Source organism: Pithys albifrons, chromosome 9, assembly GCF_047495875.1.
Source record: "Pithys albifrons albifrons isolate INPA30051 chromosome 9, PitAlb_v1, whole genome shotgun sequence".
NCBI classification, from domain to species: Eukaryota; Metazoa; Chordata; class Aves; order Passeriformes; family Thamnophilidae; genus Pithys; species Pithys albifrons.
Genome location: NC_092466.1, coordinates 33132965 through 33150810, shown reverse-complemented (window position 1 = coordinate 33150810; position 17846 = coordinate 33132965). Strand labels below are relative to the sequence as shown.

General features: G+C 44.0%; 1 protein-coding gene and 1 non-coding gene across 5 annotated transcripts; one reads left to right on the top strand and one right to left on the bottom strand.

Moving 5' to 3' along the window:
* Positions 1-64: 64 nt before the first annotated feature.
* On the top strand, positions 65-10634 carry DNAJC12 (DnaJ heat shock protein family (Hsp40) member C12). Of its 4 annotated transcripts, none has more exons than XM_071564172.1 (7): positions 65-492; positions 1766-2015; positions 3294-3553; positions 5365-5443; positions 7426-7565; positions 7874-8072; positions 9380-10634. In XM_071564172.1, the coding sequence occupies exons 3-7, from the start codon at positions 3476-3478 to the stop codon at positions 9472-9474; spliced, it is 591 nt and encodes a 196-aa protein (XP_071420273.1). In that variant the 5' UTR covers positions 65-492; positions 1766-2015; positions 3294-3475; the 3' UTR covers positions 9475-10634. The 4 variants fall into 4 exon arrangements, with proteins under 4 accessions (XP_071420273.1, XP_071420272.1, XP_071420270.1 ...); XM_071564171.1 differs by having other exon boundaries at positions 65-1413; XM_071564169.1 differs by having other exon boundaries at positions 65-1591.
* Positions 10635-16195: 5561 nt separating this feature from the next.
* On the bottom strand, positions 16196-16277 carry TRNAS-UGA (transfer RNA serine (anticodon UGA)). The gene has a single exon. It is a non-coding gene; the product is annotated as a tRNA-Ser (tRNA).
* Positions 16278-17846: the final 1569 nt, after the last annotated feature.

Here is a 17846-nt window from a genome sequence, read left to right as displayed (position 1 = left end):
CCCGCCGCTGCCGCCGCGTCACGTGGCGCGCGTGCCGCCATGGCGGCCTGAGGGGAGGCTGGGGCTGGGGGGTCGGAGCGGGGCCGGCCCGGGGGGGGGCCCGGAGCGGGGCCGGCCGCAGGGTCGACACTGGCGGCGGGACGGGCCCTGCCTGCCCGGGGCTGCTCCGGGGTGCTGCCCCTCGGCTACCGTGTAACACCTTAGCCCCTTGTCCCCTGGGGTCTGCACCTGAGCTGCAGGAGCTTTCTGGGAGGTCGGCACGGCTGCGCTGGGAACGGGGCCTGCGTTTGCTCCGAAAATGCTTTTCCGTTCGCTCTCCGTGCCCCAGAGCGGCGCGCGGTGCCGCCGGGTGCGGTGCCCGCTGGTTTCCCAGTGACCTCGGTGGTGTGGACCTCTCCCAGGCACTCAGCAATGGGGCAGGAGGGCACGGGCTCAAGCTCTGATTCCTTAAACAGCACGTGCAAGATGGTTTTGTCAGCATAAAAAGGAGAGGTGGGGCTTTAATGCTGTTGTTTTGGTGGTTTTTTGTGTGAAGACTCTAAGGAAAAAAATCTAAGTGATGTAGATATATGATCTGAGAGTATGGGCCAGGGATCCTAAACCTGCCTCTGATACTGCAGACATTTGTTGCACTAATAATAGTTACCCTTAGTTTGGGGAGTCTGTCTGGTAGTGCTTGGGTCCTCTTCTGTTTCTGCAGCTCTGAGCTTGTGTGGGGACAAGGATGGAGCATGAAATGCAAAACTCAAATGAGATATATTGTGCCTTGAACTTCTTGTAAATGTGCACTCTGCCCTCGGGAAGCAAAACCTCTGAAGTCAGTTGAGAAGAGCTGGTCCAGAGAGATCTCATGTATTTTAGAGGAATAAATTCAATTAGAGATTTCCAGATCTTGCTGTTTGATTTAAAGGGCCATTAGTGACTTTTACAAGGTGTTTGTAAACATCCTGTTAACGCTGAACCAGAATTTAATTTCGCACTTGGCTCTAAACAAGCACAACTGCTGGTATGTGTTAGGACTGACTAGATGTGTTTTGCTGGTTACAGAGAACAAATACCAGATTTCCTCACTTCTGGAACTGTTTGTACCTCCTCACAAGACTAACCCCAGCGTGTGTAGGCAATAATATGTGCTGTGATTCCCTTTCAAATAAACTTTATGCCCTGGGACTAATCTTAGGTGGTTTTTTCTGTGTTTGTCTGCTGCAGTTTGGATCAAAGCCCTTGTGAATTTGGCCTGAGCAGATGAGCATAGAAGGGACCAGGGCTTCAGAGAGCACATTCCCTGTGAACAAGCAGCTTGCAAGCCCTGGGGTTTGGCACTGGAATGCAGCTGGTGGGCCTCAGCTCCACAAACACAGCCACTGAAAGCTGGGCTGGAAAAGGGTTAAAGAACCTTCCCTTTCACCTTTGGTAAATAGGCAAGGAGTACGTGGAAAAGAAAGGGATGTCAGGAGTGCTGTTGGGAGGAGGGACAGCTGTTTGTTTTTTGTACTCTATTTAAATATTTACATATTCTCTTGTTAAAAGGCTTTAAGTTCTTTCCTGATTTATTAAGTTAGGAATTTAATAGGGGGATTCAGAGAAATTGGTAAGTGCTAATTCTTCCACTTCTAGTTGAAAAAGTGTTTCTATTGTTTTTTCACTCTGAGAAATATGATGGTAGAGTTTTCTAACACTTAAATGGTTTCATCAAGGTTTGTGCTTTGTTTTTTAACGTTATTGCTTTTTCTTTCCATGTACTTTATATATTTTACAATCTTAGTAAGCTATCTGAACATACAGTGAAAACAGACAATTCGAGACAATACAGCCTGAAGAGAAAGCAGTGGAAGATGAGTAATAAAGCAGTGGAAGACAAGTAATAAAGCAGTGGAAGATGAGTAATAAAGCAGTGGAAGACAAGTAATAAAGCAGTGGAAGACAAGTAATAAAGCAGTGGAAGATGAGTAATAAAGCAGTGGAAGATGAGTAATAAAGCAGTGGAAGACGAGTAATAAAGCAGTGGAAGACGAGTAAGTGCAGAACATTAATAATGTAGATAATAAGATAAAGCACTTGTAGATGTGGAAATGATGCATTTGTTATTCATAACCAACTCTGAATGACCACTGGGTCCTTCAGTGGTTCACAATTACCTCTCCCAGCCTTGGTCCCACACTGGGGGTCTGTTCTGTGCAGACTCCCCTACAAGGTCACTGCATCCAGAATTGTGTACCTCCTGAAGGCACGTGCTTGAAGTATTAGTTTAAAGAATCAGCAATATTTAATGACATGGAGCACCTTGGATTGTAAAGCTCTTGCAGCGGTGGGAGAAGTAAAAAACAGAGTTCCTGAGGCTCCAGGGGAAAGACTTCAGCATGTGGTTAGTATTACACCAGAGAAGTAATCTGAAGGCACCAGTTGTGTCTGTAGCCTTTGTTGGGCCTTGTCGGTCACTAATCAGAGTTAAAGGTACTTCACTTCAGTGTAAAATGAGTGTTACAAGGAACATACATGTTTGCAGAGAGTGAAGACCTTCAATACACAACCTGAAAGTAATTTAGCATGAGGAACAGTCTCTAATTTGAAATTAGTGAAATGTCTTTGGATAGTTTTAATATTGTCAGATATGAGTTGGGTAAACAGGAGCTGTTTGGTTTTTAGCAGTGAGTGAGTGTGTACCCGAGGATGCCTTTGGGGAGTAATTGCCCCATTTTTGTTGAGGTGACTGACAGAACTGACAGATTTCAGCAAGGTCAGTACTTTGTTCTCCAGAGCTTGCAGCCCTCTAACCATTATTTTAGAAGTATTCCCTGCTTTTCTCTGTAATTGTCCATTTAAATCCCCTCGCCAGACACTGTGGCACAAGTTGCAGGTGGAAATGGTGCAGAGGATGTATTTGAGCAGGGCGGGCATTAGTCGTGTGTCTGGCTCGCCGTGGGAGAGCGGGCTGAGCCGGGGCTGGGCAGTGCCCGGAGCCCCGGGCTGGGCGGGACCCGCACCGGAGTGACCGTGGCAACTACAAGTCCCAGGGAGCAGCGCACGAGCGGGGCTGTGCCAGCGCCTGGCATCCTGCGGGGCAGTGGCCGCAGAGGCTGCGCCGGGAGCTGGGTGTCTGCTGTACCCGCGTTCGGAGAGAGCTGGAGGGCAGAGCGCGACCCGCCCGGTGTCCCGCGCTGTGTGAGCTCTGAATCGCTGCGTGTCTGCTGTACCCGCGTTTGGGCAGAGCTGGTGGGCAGAGCGCGACCCGCCCGGTACCTTGCGCTGCCGCAGCTCCTGTGCGAGCTCTAAATCCATACTGTGCTCCGCAGCCTCCGGTTCCAGCTCTGAATCGTCACTGTGCTCCGCAGCCTCCTGTGCGAGCTCTGAATCCACACCGTGCTCCGCAGCCTCCTGTGCGAGCTCTGAATCCACACCGTGCTCCGCAGCCTCCTGTGCGAGCTCGGAATCGGTACCGTGCTCCTCAGCCTCTGTGCCGTCTGAAGCGGCGCCCATGGATGCGATCCTGAGCTGCAAACCGGAGGACTTGGAGGATTACTACAACTTGCTGGGATGCGACGAGCTGTCGACGGTAAGAGCCTTGCCCGCCGCGCCGGGCTGGGCAGTGTTTGGATGTGCCCCGGTGTGTGCGGGGACCGGGGCAGGACCTCTGTAAGTGCCTGGGGAACCCTCCTGCACCACACTTGGAGCATCCCCCGTGGGCAGCTCGGTTTGCTGAGCTGGGTACCGATGGTGAGAGCCTGGAATAGGGCTGAGGGTAAACGTGCCCTCTGAAATAGGGCTGTGTTGTGGATACAGCCAAAACAATTCATTAGTGCAGATCAGCGTGTGACAGAGTTACGAATAACGAGCCAACTGTATATGTGACAGCATCCAAATAATACTGGGGATATCAGTTTTGAAAAATGAAAAGGAGCTGTTTATGTGCAGCTAATACAATGAATGTTTGTAGCTATAGGGCACTGATAACACTCCTGAGTTTCTCAGGCTTTATACATATTCTATTTTTAAAAATTTTATTAATTGGATCAGAGGAAAAACAAAAATAATATCTCCTTCTCATTCATCACATTACTGTCTTTTAAATGCTATTTTAATGACATTAAAATAGTAGTTTTACAGATTTGTTTCAGTAGCAGATACATTCTGTATAATGAGATATCCAGCTAAGCAATTGTTGAATGGTTTGTAGCTAAAACAAGTGGGCTTCATTCTAAAGTTCCCCTTTAAGGAGATGAGTTCTGGAGGTGGAGCTGACTATACAGTAACCAGTTTCAGCAAGGTCTCTGCACAATGTGTATGTTTTTAAGTGTCTTACTGACTGGCAACACACCACATTACATCTGTCCCTCTGGAAGAAGTCACTGAGAAAAGTGTAGAATTCTTAGGATACTTCCATAGACCATGTTTTTTCCCAGCATATGCCAACAAAATCTGGCCAGCTGGTTGAGCAAACTGTAATTTTATTCTGGAGGGAAAAATGTTACGAGCCTTTCTTTTGAAATAAATAATTTAAATTGTATGTGGCTCTGGTAGTTTGAAAGATGAGGAATTTATATAAACAGCCTTTCTAGAATGGGAAAGAATAGTAACTAATTGATACCTTAGGGCAAATTGTTGTGAAAGCTTAAGCTTACTGGAATTACATAAAGAAGTTTTGGCTTTTCAATTATAATAAGCAGCAAGATACTTGGGAAAGCACCAAGCATTTGAAAAATCTCTGCTGATCCCCTCCAGTGGTTTCCAGTGTTTTGTAACTGTTAGTATGTCTTTGTTTTTCCAGTAATACTTTATGGTACTACAGACTTTGTGGTAACTTGTAAATAATAATGATAATAAACTAATACATGCTAATGTTGATTATAAATCTATTCTACTCCAAGCCAACCATTTTGGACAGAAAATTAACTTGGCACAAAGAATGTGAACTGCTGGTTGTCTAGCAATGGGGTATCCAAGCTGGAAAAGCCACGTGGTGCTGGTTGAATTTCCTGTGAAGAGCATGTGGAGAAAGCCACAAATTGATCTTCAGCAATACAGAAAGAGGGAGAGTCGATTAAAAAAGTAAAGAACAACTGAAGTGATGCATTTTGCCTACATGGTCAAATGTCTTTATGTGTTTTCCTTAGAGCCAACTTGCTGTACTGGGTTACTGAGCTTCATAAAAGCAAGACTAAGGATGGAAAATTAAATTAAATTAGTAGTGTCACTGGCAGATGGTTGATGTTACCTACTTTGCTTGTACTACAGCTTGTAGAAATGAACAGGACAAAATCTTTCAGCATTCTTTGTTGTTCCTCCCAGCCCCTTTCAAAAAGCAAATTTGAAAACCTTTTCTGGGTCTATGTGTTTACTCACTTTAAATCTCAATATTCTGTTTAGGTTGAACAAATTCTTGCAGAATATAAGATTAAAGCCCTTGAATGTCATCCTGACAAGCATCCTGGAAACCCCAAAGCAGGTATGTATTATTTTGTGTTTAAAACCAATTCACACCAGCAAGGTACAAAATTCAGCCTTAAAACTTTGTTAAATAACCTTTCCCCTCAGTATATTTTAATCATCATGTGTATCAAGCATATTCTGTTTAAATAGCAAGGTTTAAATATTCTTTTCTAAGACTTGCACACACCTAAGTGATTGGTAGGTGTTTAGAGCTCACAGGAGAGGAGTGGGCTCTGGGTTTTTAAAAGCTTAAAGGATTTTTCACCATGAGCCCCCCTGAGATTTGCTGTTTGAGAGACAAACTACCACCTATTAACAATAACCAGGTCCCCAATACTTGTTGTAGCACAAGTACCAATGGAATCAACTTTGTCTGCAAAAAAATCTGGCTATTGCAGCAGGGAAATGAGAATTCCAGTGCACAGCCCTGTTCTGTTTGTATTCCCCCAGCCTGTGTCATATTCCCCCCTCCCAATTAATCAAAACTAACTCAAAAAATGAAGGCCAAGTACAAATAATAAAACAGCTTTGTTTGTCAAGGAGAAATGTTTTATGGTGTATTTACCTGAACTTTCTGTATTTACTTTAAATAACTTTTTAAGGTACTGGTGCAAGTTTACTTTATATTTTTTATTTCATCAGCTTAAAGCTCAATAAAGAGTAATTAAAGTAGGCTTTTTGTTTGTTGAAAACTAGTAACACTATAATAAGGAAACTTCATAGAACTGCCCTCTCAACTGTTGTGTCTTGTTTGATTTGTAGTTACCAATTTTGATTAGGGTTTGGGCATAGTGTGTTTCAAAAGAGATCTCTCTGAAATGGGATAAATGAATAATAATATATTACTGTAACATGGGTGAGTCATAGATAGAGTCTAAATCTTTATAACCCTTCTACAAATAGTAACATGCAGCTGCATCCCTAGTAACCATTCCATGAAAAATTCCCCTGTGGGGAAGGAGAAGAGTTCTCATTCATCTGGTCTGGTCTTCAAGGTGACATTTTAGCATATGTATGGAGAACACACCTAGCAAAATTCACAAGTTAATTAATTTGAACTGTATTTAGATTATTATTCTGGCTTGATAATTTCTGTCTGTCTGTTTTTTCCCTTTCTATGTTTTCCTGGTGGTGAACTTGTCTCTGACTTCCTTGCTGCTGTGGAGCCAAGTGTGTTCCTCTAAGCAGTGTCACTCTAATTGCCCTTTGTGAGGTTGTCTGCAAGGGCTGACTTGTGCCTCTTGCCTGTGTGCTCTCCAAGTTCCTCCTAAACTGAGGAGCCAGTGGACTAAGAAGCATTTTATTGCTCATTTGCAGGGACCTCAAATTTTTTAAATTGTATTCATTGGTCCAGAGGAAAACCAAAAATAATATCTCCTTGTCATTCATCATATTACTGTGTTTGAAATGCTGTTTTTAATGACATTAAAATACTAGTTTTACTGATTTGTTTCAGTAGTACTCAGCAATAGGACAAGGGGGCACGATGGGCTCAAGCTCTGCCAGGGGAAATTGAAGTTGGAGAGCAGAAAAAAATTCTTTGCAGAGAGAGTGCTCAGGCATTGGAATGGGCTGCCCAGAGAGGGGGTGGATTCCCCATCCCTGGAGGTTTTTAAAGTGAGATTGGCCGTGGCACTGAGTGCCATGATCTGGTAAAGGGACTGGAGTTGGACCAAGGGTTGGACTTGATGATCTCAGAGGTCTTTTCCAACCCAATCCATTCTATGATATCTAGCTAAGCAATTGTTGAGTGATTTGTAGCTAAGACAAATGTGCTTCATTCTAAAGGTGTCCATATAACATTTCTTTAAAGTCTAAACCAGCTCTAGCTCTGCCAGGTGTGAGCAGAGCCCCCACCCGTGAGCAGAACCACCGCCCCTTGGGCTTCTCCTTCTGCCTGCTCTGTCCTGTTTGCTCTGAGTCATAGTTGGCAGCTCCCGTTTTGCAGTTTTGGAAAGCCAACCTTGTCTTTGGTGTGTTTGTTGGTCTGTGTTGCAGTGGAGAGCTTCCAGAGGCTGCAGCAGGCCAAGGAGGTGCTCACCGACGCCGAGAGCCGCGCGCGCTACGACTGCTGGCGCCGCAGCGGGGTCGGCATCCCCTTCCAGCAGTGGCAGGCCCTGGGCAGCAGCGTGAGGACGGTGGGTGCAGGGGGGCTGCCCCAGGGCAGGGCAGGGCAGGGATTCTGCCCCAGGGCAGGGCAGGGCACTGTGTACGTTCTGAAGTCACTCAAGCCCTCTTTAAGAAGTGTCTGAATTCATGACAGAAGGAACTGGACGAAATGCCCTTAGAATTACCTAAAGCATTTGTTCTTCATCCCCTCCTGACATAAACTCTCCTCTCCAATGCTGTGACATGTAACCATGCCACTAATTACAATAAGAAAGAACAGTTCAGTTTTTTTTTAAAGCACAGGACTCAGCTGTTGGTTATTTTTGCATTCCTTTAGTCAATGCACTGGGCTGCCCAAAGTAAGAAGGACCAAATGCTGGAAGCTCCTGACTTCAATAACAGCAACACAACTAACGAGGTTTGCACCCAACAAATGGAAAATGATCAAGATGGATTGTTGGAAGGGAACAGGGAGCAAGAAGATGTTGCAATTCCTGATGTGAACCCAGAGTGTTCAAAGAATCCAGACTCCCCAAGTAAGTGAAAACAGCCACTACAGAAAATTGCAGCATCCAGGGACTGGCCTGAAATGAGGGATTTTTATCATGGGAAATTCTTCTTTGGAATAATATGTTCAGCTGGTACGTTTTTTGTGTGGTTTTGGGTTGGGTTTTCTTCTGGGTCTTTTGCTTTTTATTGCTTATTTAACTTTGAAGTTTTCAGACCTTTCTTCTTCCCTGCCCTGTGTTTCCCTGCTTGTTTTCCAGTAAAGCCAGAAAACTGGAGAAGAAGAAAAAATTATGCTTCAAACAAAATGTAAATCTTAAGCTTATGTTGTCAGAGAACTGTTATTAAACCAGGTCCTGTCATTTTTTTCCCAATTTGATCAAACAGGAAATGAGGTTCAACTGTGAGGGTGGCAAAACCCAATGTAATCCCAAACATTTGTGGAAAAACTTGATATTGAAAAATTAGGCTCTTTGCTTTATACTGTTTGCTCTTTTTTGATTTTGCATTAAAGAAAACATCCTGTTCCTTGTAATGGTGAATTTTCTTTGCAGGCAGTTCTTTCTCAGGTTTTGTGGGGGGGTTTTTTTTGCTTGTTTTTTTGGGGGGTCGGTGTGTGTGTTTGTTTTTTGTTTTAAAGTTTTAATTTAATTTCCAGGTATTTGAATGGGAAAAATACCAAACCCATCAAGCACCTACTTAATTAATCCAAGGGGCATATATTTACATTAATAAATTTTAAGATTATACTATATTTCTTTGACAGGGTCCATATGCACTTCAGTGTTTATGCTTTTGTTTTGATCCAGGAAAAGTCACTACTTTAGATTCCATTTTCAAACTGTGCTATTTTCAGTTCCTGTCTGCTGGTCTGTACAAATTCTGGACTGCAACTCCACGTAGCTATTTCAGCCTGAATAAGAGATTTTAACACTAATTCTGCTAATAAGTTTCAGTTTCCTGATACAGGATAAATCACATTTTAGCATTAACAGGCCATAGATCAGCTCCTGGCAGATTTATCATGTCACCATCTGTCTCTTCTTGTTCAGATTAAGCCAGTGCAATTTGTTCAGTTCTGCTTTGTGACTCCTCTTGTCTGGCCTGCCCTTGTTCTTGCTGTTTTGTTTTGGACTCTTCCCACTCATCTACAACTTGAAGTTTGGTGTTTGAGTTCTTGGTCAAACATGCCAAGAAACCTGACCCTGCTAGTCAGGAGCACTGGAAGTGACTGATTTTTCCTTACTTTTTTGGAGGCAGACTAAGAAGTATTAATTGACAAGTTATTTTTATATATTTGTAATACCTGCCTTGCCTTTCTCTTTTTCCTTCCCAGGATTTTCAGAGGGGAATTACTGGCACTTGCGGTTCCGCTGGTCAGGTGATGCTCCATCAGACCTGCTGAGGAAATTCAGAAACTATGAGATCTGAAATGCAAGCTGTGCAAGGGCATAGATCTTGTGTTCAGCAGTTCAGTGCTTTTTTGTCAGCTCTTAAAAGTTGTATTTTGTATTCATTCACTGTGATGTGAACCTTGTTCCAGTCAGTGTCTAGATCCTGATTTAACTCCCGTGCTGTGACCATCATGGAGGTCTTTTGGTTTAATAAGCAAAGCCCTTTTCAGTATTAACGTAGAGTGATTTTATGAAGTTATTCAACATCTTATATGTTGTCTCTTGTATTCTGGAATAGTGTGCAGTGATTAATATCTCTCTCAATACTGTAGTGTTATAAAAAACATACTCTCAGTAGAACCAGAAGTCAGTGTTGACTCCAGGGCATCATCCTGGTCTGCGATGATCTCCCACAAGCTGTGTGACAAAACTGCAAACACAACTGTGCTTATTTCTGTGCTCTGGCTCCCTTCTCCCTTGCCTTGTACTTTCTGCAGTGATTTACAGTGCAAACTTCACCTGTTGGAGACCTGTGATCTCATGATAGAGGTGGAAAAGAAGGTTCTTGTTGGTCAAGGAGGTCACTGTGGTAGATCAAACACTCCTAAAAGTCACTTGCTTTCTACCTTAACAAGTACACTTTTTGCACTAGCTGTTTATTTTGGAAGACTGTTCCAGAGCTTTACTTGTTCAGTTAGCAATATTTTTAATTAAGATTTATTGTTGTACAACTGATCCTCCTTGGCTGTAATAATGCCAAGGCCATGGGTTCAATCCCCTGTGTGGGCCATTGACTTAAGAGTTGGACTCGATGGTCCTTGTGGGTCCCTTCCAACTCAGAATAGTCTGTGATTCTGTGTGCCGGCATTGTCCTGTGGCTTCATAGCAATTTCCTTCCCTGCTCAGGTGTGGTAGACATGGTTTTATCAGGATTTTGTGTGGTGAGGAATGAATAATCAGACTAGTCAGCACTAGTGTGCACAAAATCACATGCTAGATTTTTGATATTTTGGGCAACTTTTCAAATTCTGCATTGTTGTTTATTTATTTGCTTTCTTCTTTGCAAATGTGGGTAATATGTCAGGTATTAACATTGTGGGTTTGTGCAGGCAGTTTCCCCAACAGTAAATAAAACTGCATGCATATAGAAAAGGGGTTGCTCTCATATTTTTAATTAAAACCTTCACCCCCTACAGAGATCCCTTTAGAATTTCTTGTTTGTAACTTCGGTGGGTAAGAGCTGTAGGGAGTCCAGTTATACACTTTGGGCATCTCAGTGGAGAGTCTGACCTGAAAAGTACAGTGTTCTCTCTCCAAGCATGGAAACAACACAGAATCATAGAATGGATTGGGTTGGAAAAGACCTCCGAGATCATCAAGTCCAACCCTTGGTCCAACTCCAGCCCCTTTACCAGATCATGGCACTCAGTGCCACGGCCAATCTCAGTTGAAAAACCTCCAGGGATGGGGAACCACCCCCTCTCTGGGCAGCCCATTCCAATGCCTGAGCACTCTCCCTGCAAAGAATTTTTTTCTGCTCTCCAACTTCAATTTCCCCTGGCAGAGCTTGAGCCCATCGTGCCCCCTTGTCCTGTTGCTGTTTGCCCTACAGGGTCTGATACCAGTGTTAGTGCTGGCTGGGTTTGTACCATGCATTAAAGCTCAAAGCACTGGTGTTCTGCTGGTGCAGCCCCACTCATCCCTGCCTGGATGGCATTGGTGGCCATAGCTGGTTTTACAGCATATCCTCCTGCTTATCCAAAATATTTTTCTTTAATTCTACATGCTCTCCCCTTGCGAATGTTCCAGCTGGGAACATTATAGAGATAAAATTTGTAATTCCCTAATATCTAATACATGTCATTAGTAGGGGTTTTTTTTAGTGCAGTTGCTGCTTCATACAAAGGTATTTGCTCAAGGAAGACTTTCAGTTCATGTTATAAAGAGGGATTGTAAACGGTGTCAAACAGTAGTAACAAGAAGCTCTAGTTCATGTGAAGGATATTCAGTAATATGTAATAATTTTCTCCCTGTCACAAAGACGGCAATGCAGCCAGCTGGAGGCCTTTGAGTCAGATGGCAGCTCAGATTCTCCTCTCACCCTTTCACTCACGGTAAAAGGGGGTAGTTGAATGGATGATTTGGCACCTAATGAGCTCGTTTCCCTCGAGAAATGAGTATACAATAGACCTTTCAACAGCAAGCTCATTGTCGGTGTCATTAAAACTGATGGCATCATTAGCCAATTATCACACGGTTTGTTTTGGCAAAGAACCTCTGGATATTTGTCCTGGATGGATAATTGCAGGTATTTGGAAGGCTCTTAGCCCCGTGGAAGCTGAAGGCAAAACTTGTGTTTTGCAACGTGCCTGCCAGAGGTCAGTGCTGCGATTTGGGTTTGCCCTGCACAGAGGGCAGGTTGGGACTGGGGCCCCAGTACCATCGATACAGACTTTTTTGTTATTATTTCTGTATATGTTAAACCTGAAATGGTCCAGTTCTCTGTATTTCTCAACTAGAGTTGGATTAACTTAATCCTAGCAGAGCAAGCCCAGAGGTACTGGAAGGCAAGAGACCTGTGCAGCTTTTTACTTTCGTTTTTTTTTCCCCAAAAACCAGGTAGGACCTGACCTGTTGGCCAGTAACAACAGTTAACTGGAATAAGTGGGCAGCCTAGTTCTTTGTCATGTTGGAAAGTGAAGAAATAAACCCCTGACAAATTAATCAGTGTTAGATCACTCAGGGTCCACCTGCCAAGCATAAACTGCCTTTTTTATTATATAGTATTTTTAGAAGCTTTTCTCCTCGTAGCATGAAAAAGCCCAGCAAATGTTCCCCATGACATTTTATCTCCAATGTGGTGCCTTGGCCTCTGCAGTTGTGAGCACACAACATACTTGTGCTTGAATTTGAACCGGGTCAGGAGCTGTGAGGTGGCTCTCAGGCTCTGTGAGGATGTGACTCTAAGCCAGTAGAGTCAGGTGTCTGTGGGTTTCTATGGATTTAATTTGCTTTATTGTATTATATATTATTATTGTATCTTTATTTACTGCTGTCATACTCACTGAATGCCATACATGCTGAATATATGACTGAGAATGTTCTAGTTCTTGACAAACTTTGTTTTTGCCAATATTTGCCAACATTTCCCAACAAGTGACAATGTAAGTGTTGAAGTCTGGATGCTGAATACAGACAGTGCATGACTTAAAGTCTCAGCTGAGATGCTGAATCTCAATGGTGAATGACAGGTAAGGTGAATGCTATTTTCTTCTTTAAATGAGGTTTACAAAAAAACCCCACCACGAACCACGTAGTTTATGTTCTATAATAGAGCAAGTATCCTGATGATTAAAACAGATCCTGGGTAGCTTTAATTTCCTGAGCAGGAACATTGCTATCTCACCTTCCCAGCAGGCTCATCTCTCATTTCAGGATATGAAAGTGTGAGCAGTGAGGCTGTTGTAAAGCTGATGAAATTACACAGCAAAAGATAAAGCAGCTCAGTGAGTTGCGGGGCTCTGTCCCTGTCAGATGGGGAGACGTTTATCAGTTAGTTTGTGCTGGGTGTTTTTATTGCAGCCCGGAGCACACACTCATCCACTGATACAGGAACTGCCAAACCTGCCCGGGGTGTGTTTGTGCTTTCACTTTGCTGTTCAGGCTCATCTCCCTTGTTAATGAAGATGAGACTCCTCCTGTGCTCTGTGTGCCCCAGCTTTGAAGGGCTTGTGTCTGAGTCATCCCAGTCGACACAGTACAAACTGGGAACTTCTAAATAGGTCTCTGATGAATATTCTAACCTGTCACAGGTGATGGATGCTGGAGAGAATGATTTTTCTTTCCTCTAGTCCAGCTTCACAGTGGTTTGCTCTTTGTCCCTTCTTCTGGTGGAGCAGTAAGGGAGAGAAGTTACTTCTAGAAAATTAATTTTTTTGCCAATGTTTAGAAGGTTTCCAGTCTTGATATGTGTTGTGACTCTTGGTGCTTTGCACAAAATTGTTTGCTGCTTTGTCAGAAGTGCTTCTCTGAAAACATGGGAGGACTCTTGGCTCCAAATGCAGACAGCTTTTCTAGGGAGATGCAGTTTGACTCCTGGGCATCAATCCCTACAGAAGTGACTTTGTTGGGATTGTCAGAGCTGATAATTTACTAGCAGGTAATTTCCATGGAGCCCCCAGATTTTGGGTGGGTGCAGAGAGGACTGTCAGCTCCTCCTCTTCCTCACAGACTTGGTATGAATGATGTCTCTGGGTGGGCCATGGGCAGCAGAATGAGCAGAAAGCTCCAGAGGAGGAACAGACTGTTGCAGCTTGTTGGGTCTGGATGACTGGCTTCTTGGTTTTAAATACAAAATTTAAAATAACTACATCTTTTCATGTCAGTCATTTATTTCCATCCCCAGCAAGGTCCCAGTGAAAAGGACATCCTGAAAATGAAACTTGTCTTATGGAAATAAGACACTTAAAATGGTCACCAAAAAAACCTGGCAACTTCTTCAGTGAAACAATGGAAAAGGATCAGCTTGCCCACTGTGTTTAATCATTTGTCTCTTTTTAATCCTCTCCCTTTGTTAATTTGGAAAGCTACCCAAACTTCACTACATGAAATAGTGTTTCTCTCTTGTGTTCAAGATTACAGAGGTGAGAAGGATCTTTAAATTTATAAAAGAAAATAAAAATTTAAATTCTTTACTGATTAAAGAAAATCAAGCCTTGTATCTGGAAAGTAGGTTTTGTCGTGTTTTTTTTTTTTAATTTATCTGAAATGTGCACATTCCCAGAAATGACTGATATTTTGCAGAGTGACTAACCTGCTGTACTGCTCTGAACACAAAATTTTAAGCTGCTGTGAAAATACAAATATGCTAAAGGAGAAAGTAGCACATGGGCTGCACCTTAACAAAGGATATTTGAGTTGGTACTGAATTTAAAACCTCTCTGCAATGTCTGAGATGAGATGTCTGACTCCAGTATCCATTGGCACGTGCCTTCACCTGTGAGAACTTGAAGGAAATGCCCATTATTGTTGATTATCCCACAGTCCCATTGTCAGTTATTTACTAGTTTAGGATTCCCTCCAAAGTGTAACCTCTAACTCTTCCCTGTGCCTTAACAGGAACAAGCACGAAAACGTGAAATCCCTGGAAGCCTCGTTAGGGAGCATTTTGAAATGTTCATTTTGCTGCCAGCTTAAACAATGTTTTGTTTGTTCCCTCTTTGTTTTGAGCAGGGATAAATCAGTGTTTCCTCTTCTTCCCATTACTATTTTTTGATTAAAGTTGCAGTAACAAAACATGAAGAAATGTGTTTGTGTGTGTGTTTGTGTTGGTTTTTTTCTTGTCTTTAAGAGAGAGAGGAGTGAAAAGTGGTTGTTCCTGCTCTGGTCTGTTTTAGCCTCTGTGGGAATGGCCTTTTTCTTATTTCCAGCCTTTGCTTGCCTGACTTTGTGAATTTTTCAGTCCTTCTAGTGCAGTGCCCACACATAGGAGGGGCCTGACACATCTGCAAGGTCATTTTAAGCCAGTCAGAAAAGGGGTTTGAGGGGGTGGGGAAGTGCTGCCTCCTTTTGTTTTTCCTGGTTCTTAGTTGCAAAATAACACCTGTGGGGCTTTTCCCCCCTCACTGACAGATTTTATGTGTGTGTGTGTGTCTTGCATGTACAGAAGGTCATAAAGGGCAGGAAAAGATGCTCTGGGACCCCTCACTGGAGGTGTAGGAGGAATCAGACCACCTTCCTTCATGAAAGGGAAGATTCCCTGGAGCAAAGGCACTCCATATAGAGCATCCTGCTGCTGACAAGAGCATTTATTTTGTATGAGCTGCAGGACATGGGGGCTGGACAATACCCTTGGGGCAAATCAGGGCACTGGTTTTGTGTCAGGCATTGGAATAGTCCTGAGCTTTGCACTTGGACACTGCCTGTCCTGCCTGCAGAGTCTGGACAGTGAGCTGTTAAAAGAACACTGATCCCCATGTGCTCTTCTCTCACCTCCACTGAGTGCTGTTACTGCAGGGGTTTTAGATGCAATGCCAGAAATTTGCCCTGGCACCTACTGCTGCTTTGGTACAACTATTATTTGTTGTCTTAGGTAGGGTAAGAATGTATAGACATGGCCCAATGAGCTGAAAGAGGATAAATATTTTAGGGGCAACCAAGATGATGAAGGGACTGGAGCATCTCTCATATAAGGAATGGCTGAGGAAGCTGGGCCTATTCAGCCTTGAATCTCATTAGTGTGTTAGAAACATCTGTGAGAAGGGTTAGGGTTTTATCTATCTGTCTGTCTGTCTGTCTATCATCTCTCCATCCATCTATCCATATATGTATAAAAATAAATGTAAAAGATATTTCTGTTATCAGTATCTAAAGGGGGGAGGTCAAGAGGCTAAAGCCAGGCTGTTTTTGGTGGTGTCAAGCAATAGGACGAGAGGCAGTGGACAGAAACTGGTGCCCAGGAAGCTCCACCTAAACATGAGGAACTTTCCCATGCAGTGACTGATCCCTGGAACAAGTTGCCCAGGGAGAGTGTGGGGTTTCCGTCAGTCACTGGAGATATCCCGGAATTGTCTGGATCCCATTCAGTGCCACGTGCAAGGAGGTTGGATCAGATGATCCGCTGCGGTGCCTTCGATGTTGCCGATTCAAATTCCAGATAATCTCTTTTGCTGCAGAGGATTAAGAGCGAGGAGTAAAACTCGCATTTTACAGACACCATAAAGGCAGAGGGAGAAAAAGAAAAGGTGATCCCACCGTTCCGCAGCGAGCAGGGTTCGAACCTGCGCGGGGAGACCCCATTGGATTTCAAGTCCAACGCCTTAACCACTCGGCCATCGCTGCCGCTGGGAGACATCGGACTAGGCTGGAGCCTTATAGGACGTTCTGCCGCCAGGCCACGCCCCCAGCCCGCACAACCAATGGGCGGCAGCGCTCCGGACCCGCGCAGCCAATGAGCGGCAGCGCCTTGGCCTCGCCGCTGAGGGGCCGCAATGGCGGCGGCGCTGAGGAGGCGTTGGGATGGCGGCAGCCCCGGCACGGCCTGCTGGGTCTGCCAGCCCCTTCCAGCCCCGCCACGGCCCGTCGGGTGTTCCAGAGCCTTCCAGCCCCGCCACCGCCCGTCGGGTGTTCCGGGCCCGGCACGGCCCCTCGGGTGTTCCAGCGCCTTCCAGCCCCGGCACGGTCCGTCGGGTATTCCGGCCCTGGCACGGCCTTGTCGGGTGTTCCAGCCCCGGCACGGCCTTTCGGGTCTTAAAGCCCCGCCACGGCGCGTCGGGTTTGCCATTCCCTGCTCGGCCCCTCGGGTGTTCCGGCCCCGGCGCGGCCCGTCGGGTCTGCCAGCCCCTTCCAGCCCCTTCCAGCCGGGGCACGACCCGTCGGGTTGGAATTTCCAGCCCCAAACGCAGGCTGCGAATTCAGTGTGTTCGTCCGAGCCTGGTGGTGCAGAATCACCCCAAAACTACTACAAAATACTTAACTATCCGGCACTGCATTAGCTTCCACCATGGTATTTTTTCTCTTGGTTTTGCTGTTAATTTATTATAAAATGTCTCCATGGTTACGGCTTTTATATGTAATTAACAAACTGTAGGTATATTTTTTACCCTAGTAACAGTTAGTTGTGCCAGCAGTAGTACAATGGAAAACTAACTTGGCTTTGTACCTGTGCTGCAAAGGGTAAAAAGAATAATTTTACCTCATTTTCCCTCCTATAGTCAGAGAGCTTGTTAATATTTTTTTTAAAGTAACTAGCTTGATATTGATAACTCTGCTTCCTTCCCTCCAGTTTTTTGGTATGAATTACTGATCCAGAAGCACTCATGATAAATCTTTAACTTGCCTCATACTGTTGAATTACTAAAGATCCAAAAATAGGCTCATAAAATCATCTTTTTAGGACTGTCAGATCATGTTTGCTGGTGGAAAAACAATTATTTGTCAGGTCTCAGTGCCAGAAAAGACTTGTTGGGGCTTTTAGTACAAAGCTGTTGTTGCTTTTATTTATTTTTTTAAAAATTTATTTACTTGAGGACAAGGAGCAGAGCTATTTACATCTACAGCAGTGGATGTGCTGCAGATTAATTTTCATTACAGAAAACAGACTTTCTGAAATCTCTATACAAGTGATTTTTTAAGCAAGGTCTTAGGCAGTGCAGGAATGATTTTACTATTCAAAACAAAAGGAAACCAAATGATAACAACACACCAAATTTCAGTTTTGGTCAAACCCCTTCATGTAAGATTGTAATGATTCCTGAGGGGATTGGACCACAGCTCTTGGATTTTTGGGGGGTTTTGTTGTTTTTTTTTTATTTTTTTTTTAATGAAGGCCTTTTGACACTTATTAATGACCTGGAGATCCATTCAATATTTTGAATGTTACCACCTGAGTCTTTTATGTTGTTTGCACGA